This window comes from Quercus robur, chromosome 3, assembly GCF_932294415.1.
Source record: "Quercus robur chromosome 3, dhQueRobu3.1, whole genome shotgun sequence".
NCBI lineage: Eukaryota > Viridiplantae > Streptophyta > Magnoliopsida > Fagales > Fagaceae > Quercus > Quercus robur.
The window spans coordinates 61998217-62003825 of record NC_065536.1 but is presented as its reverse complement, the minus strand read 5'-3'; the positions used below and the strand labels follow the sequence as shown (position 1 = coordinate 62003825).

Here is a 5609-nt window from a genome sequence, read left to right as displayed (position 1 = left end):
TAAAATCTGATTGGTACGAAATTTTATATGTGTGTTAAGAGCATAAAAAACATGCAGTCCTGCGATTACATTTTCAAAATATGTAACCATGATAATTTTTTAAGTAGGAGTACATTCTTAGGCTACAACAAAGTTTGTAACCAAATTTTATCCTACAATAGTGTCGTCCAAGACCAAAGAAGGTTAACCCAATATAAGAAGGCCGTTCGTGGGCATGAAGGTCGTCCATCATGGAAGCACTTGGACGAACCCTCAACACTTAGAAAAATTTCAGAATAGATTTGTGTTCAAAAGCTTATAACTCGGACCACGTTCTACTATTTTCAAGTATGAGCAAAATCCTTATTCATCGCTATAACTTCCCACTAAGTTCTTAACTTCTAATAACAGTTGTAGAAGATAAGCTTAAACCTTCTAACTTCTATGACAGTTGTGGAAGTTAAGTCCGAACCTTCTAATTTCATTACACGTTGAGGAAGTTACCAAACAAATAATCACTCTAAAGGTCACTATATAAGGACTCATTTACATCAAAAGAAAGTACATTTTCACTAATCATAAAGTTGAAATTCTTGAGTTCTTGAAAGAAAAACTAACTTAGGTATCAAAGGGTTCTTGACTGGTTTTCTTCGATTACTTTTGATCTTGTATTTCTTTCTTTTCAAGCCTTCTAAGTAACCTCTAGCCTATTGAAGTTTGATGCATTTAGTTTACTGATTTTCTTTACATTATTAATTATTATTTATCTCAGACATAAAATTATAGGAAAAAAAATAAATAAAGTGTGACCGTCCGAACCAATCAATGATGATAGATAAGGATATATGAGACCATAGTTGTACGTGGATCCACGTAAACTTAGCAAGCAAGGACCTTTTTTTTTTTTTTTCCTAATGTAAACGTGCTTTCCACGCGCTAAATCTCTAACCACATAGAGTACATAATCACATGATATGTTTAGCTTTTAAAAAACAGTCTATCCAATGAAAACCGGACAATTCATATCAAGTAAACAAACAAGAGAGACAGTTTTCCAGAACAGTACATCGTGACGTAAAATATAATATATAAATAAATAGTGAGTACTGCACTGCACTGCACTTGCGCATTTCGTGGCGCATGTTAGCATTCCCACCGTCAACAATAAAAGCGTCTTTTTAGAGGGAGGTAACGTTACTTTCCTTCCACCAAAAGCTGTGCCGCGTGCACTGCACGCCAGTCGTTAAAGTGACGTAACGCCTTCCCATATAAGTTGCACAATTATTTTTTTTTTTTTTTTTAATCAAAACTCTTATTTAAGAATAATTTTTTGTTCATTTTTTTTGTGTTTGATAGTATATATTTATATACGAAAAAAGTCAGTGAAAATTATCAAATAACTTTCTTTATTTAACTTAATATAAGACAGAGTTTTTTTTCATTAAAATTTTCTGGAAATTAGTTCTATCTCAAGTGTTGCTAAATAAGAAAAATAATTTTATGTCATAATAAGAGAAATCAAGAGATAATTTTTGCATATTTTTCTGTATTTGGTAATATTAATAAAAAAAAAAAATGATAAGAGGAAAATTATCTCGTAACTTTAAAGAAAAATTATCTCATAACTTTATTTATTTAGCTTAGTATGAGATAAAATTGTTTTCTACTAAAATTTTTTGGAAAGCAGCTCTATCTCATGTGTAGCTAAATAAGAAAATTAATTTTATCTTATACGAAACTAAATAAAGGAAGTCAATGGATAGTTTCGCACATTTTTTTGTATGTTTGGTTGTATTAAAAAAATGATAAAAGGAAAATTATCTCATAACTTTCTTTATTTAGCTTAGCATGGATAGAGTTGTTTTTCATTAAAATTTTATAGAAAACAACTGTATCTCACGCATAGCTGAATAAGAAAAATATATCTCTCTAATGTGAAGGTAAATATGGAAAGTCAAGAGATATTTTTCCAACTTATTTTAAAATTGTTATCAAACATAGGAAAATGAGATAGCTCTCTAGAAGCTTCTCCAAAAAAAAAGAAAAAAAAAAAGAAAAGAAAAAAAGATAGCCTTCTAGAAAACGATTTATTTTCCATAAACTCACATTCCCCAAAATACAAACTATTTACACTAACCTCCACTAGATGACTGAAAAGAGATTTTGAAAAAAAAAAATTGACTTACCATTTTATCTTACTCTTAAACTCTCATCCACACCAATTCTAATAATAAAATTTAAGGAATTTTAGAGTTTTTTCAATGGATTTTTTTATTAAAAAAAAAAAATACCTATTCAAAAAAGTTAGTGTAAATAATTTACGTTTTAAAGAAGGTGAGTGTAATAACATAAAATCTCAAGGTATGTTAGTGCAATTTTCCCAAAATGGACCTCCCTTGTGTGGTTATCGCTCATGTTCACTTAAATCTCATCATACATATTGTGGGACCATTCGAGTAATAGTGGAACTTGTCGTATGACCTACAAATCCAAGGCTCGCAAGTGTGACTTCTTACCTTTAAGCCATGCTCTCAACTTGACCGTATAAGTTCGTGAAAATTGAAAATCCTACCCCATTTTAAATAATAAAATAAAATTTTGAAAGGTACACTTCCACTTTTAAATTTGACTAACTTGCATATAATATTTTGTTTTCTCTCTAGAGTACTAGACTACCTTTATTTAGTATTTTACCCCAATATTTGTTGACAAAGATGTTGCACCATACTTTTGAGTTTTCTCATAATTTGTCAAAATATTCTTTATATATATATATATATATATATATATACACACACAAAAATGTTACATTTTGTTCATAAAACCCGAAACTCCTTTAAATTTTTGAGGTTAACACTTAATTCTTTGTAATATTATTTTATGTGTAAACGGTTAATTATGTCACATTTATCTGCCTAAAGTTTTTAAGTGTAATACAAAACTCTTTATAATTTTTATTTTTATGTAAACCTTTAGAATTGTATTTTTAGGTAAAACAATATGAGAAGGGATTTAGGGGTTAAATGTTATATACAAGAAAAAATAAATGTTGTACAATTAATGGTTTATATATAAAACAATATCATAGAGAGAGTTAAGAATAAAACTTAAAATCTCAAGGGAATTCCATACATGAGAAAAACCACAAAGATGGTTTTGTATATTTTTCCCACATGAAATTAATTCTCAAAAGTCATTATAACACGTGAAAATAGCAATAATTTTTTGTTTTACAGATTAGGATACAGAAAAATTGGAGTGATTATTCAATATTTATTCTTGAATCTCACGCAAAAATAGTTTCTAGACTTAATTATTAGAACACCTGCGCATGTTTGGCTTGACTTCATTGTCGATAGCGTATTTACCTAAATTTACATAGAAAATGATGCGTTAACTGTTAAGCATCTGAGATTCATATCATATGAGATAAAAATAGTTGGGAAAATTGTTTCAGATTAACTCTCAAATTTTGAATTTTGTCCTTTAAAAAATCTCAAACTAATTAGGGGATTAAAACCTATGCCCATCTCATTTTCTCGTGTGATAAGTGTTTTTTTTTTTTTTTTTTTTTAAAGATAGAATTCTACTCTAACCTAATCTAAGTATACATTTATGTGAAACTTCTTTCTGGAGACTTGTACCTGACCTTTACTCTCCACACCCCATAAACACTTATATTTATAGAGTGACCATTGCACCGAATATTAGTGACCATTGCACCAAAAATATTCGACCGCTCTGATTGGTGTTTCACCCAGATAACCAACTTCAATTTTCTAGAATGAAACTTAATAATAAGTGTAAGGTTCAATCGTTTTCCATTATTCCAATAATGAACAAAACTAAACAGAGAATTCAAGGTTAAACAATTTCTGATTGACATAATTGGAAACATGGGTCCTACATTTTTATATAATTTGCCCAAAATAGTGTGAAGCAAATAAACCATTTGTTTAAAACCATTTCCTACCTCCCTTAAAACAGATTATACTGCCTCAGTTACCCCTATCCCATACTTGAGAAATATTAATTTTTTTAATAATAAGAAAATGGCAACAATGGTTTTGTGGTCTTTTTACTCTTGAGGATACTGAAAATTAATGTCTATTTTATTTTATCAGGTAAGTTATTGTGTTTAGAGTGTACATAGAGGAGGGTTATATTATTAGAATAAGAAAAAAATAAAAAATAAAAAAGAAGAAGAAGAAGAAAGAACAAAGAAAATGAGTGGAATATGAATCACTGTTCTTCTACAATTGATATTGATCCTCTAGATAGAGATAAGGGGACACCTTTTTTCTAATTTTTACAAAAGAAGAGGGGACCAAAATGAAAAATGATAAAAAAAAAGATATCTCCATTTTCTATACCCTCCCAATTTTCTTTTTTTCCCATTTGAACCCCTAGCATTTCTGTTCTGTCCTGTTTTAACCCCTATAACATTTTAGCATTCTAAAAGACTAAAAAGAACCAACTACTACATGAAAAGTTCAGACTGCAATAAGGTATAGTAGTTAGCAGCCTCATCTTCTAACTCCCAAAGTCCATCACAAAATGAGTACCCATCTCCTCCATTGAGCCCTTCAACCCCAAAATCATAAACTACTCCAACTCCACCCTCTCTGTTGGGGATTCCAAGCTCATCATCTGAGGCTTCAAGGAGGTGTCTAATGACCCTTTCTTTGTCATCCTCTTCACCTCCCTTTGAGAGAACTTTTGGTGAAGATGAAGAGGAAGAGGTAAAGTTTTGGTCTTGCATGGTGGAAGAGGCTGTTGTGAGGCTTTCAGGGTCATTTTCAGCTGTTGGGAATGAGAGAGGGTCAAAGATGGAGTGAGAGTTGGAGTCGGAAGAGAGTTCTTGCTGGAGGGTTGTGATGAGAGAGGACAAGTCTTGGTTTGGTTCTTCTTCCTCTGCATCAAGCAGAGAGACTATTTGGTTAAATGACTTGTGGCGCTTAGACTCCTCATATTCCTCCAACTGGGTTTCTTCTCTTTGGCGTTTTAATGGAGTTTCTGCCATTAAAGATATCTTTTTTATTGTAAAAGAAAGAGAGCTAAAGAGATGCAAGTATTAGAGAGAGAGAGAAGAGAGTGCAAATAAAAGGCAAAGGATGATGAGAGAGAGAAGAGGGTTGGGGGTTTATATAGAGGAAGGAGCAAAGGTGGGGTTCTGGTCAAAATGAGTGAAAAAAGAAAGGCCAGAATATTTAATACATTAATGTTTGTTAGAGTGAGAAAGATGCTTATAGCTAAAATAAAGCAAAAAAAAAAAAAAAAAAAAGTAGTACTAGTAATAGGCACAATAGCTGGAATACTATTATGTATGCCTCATGAGTTGGTCTCCCTTTGTGATGTTACGGTTGGATTAGCCTTTAGAAAAAGAAGCTTGTGTCTCTCGAGGGATATCAATAATTTAAGAGAAAAAAAATTAGAGGTGAACTTTACATGAAGAGAAGGAAGATATGATAAAGATTAATACTACAAAATTTTTTACAACTTCTTATTATAATTGTAAAATAATACCCAAAAAAATAATATTATTGATGAAAAAATATTGTGGGTTAATATATAAATAATTATTAACCACTTATAATTTATATTATGTTAAAATTATGATAAAATATTAT

General features: G+C 30.6%; 1 protein-coding gene across 1 annotated transcript; it reads right to left on the bottom strand.

Moving 5' to 3' along the window:
* Nucleotides 1-4206: 4206 nt before the first annotated feature.
* LOC126718755 (uncharacterized) lies at nucleotides 4207-5106 on the bottom strand. Its single transcript, XM_050421091.1, has one exon. The coding sequence runs from the start codon at nucleotides 5000-5002 to the stop codon at nucleotides 4460-4462; it is 543 nt and encodes a 180-aa protein (XP_050277048.1). The 5' UTR covers nucleotides 5003-5106; the 3' UTR covers nucleotides 4207-4459.
* Between the last annotated feature and the right edge of the window lie 503 nt (nucleotides 5107-5609).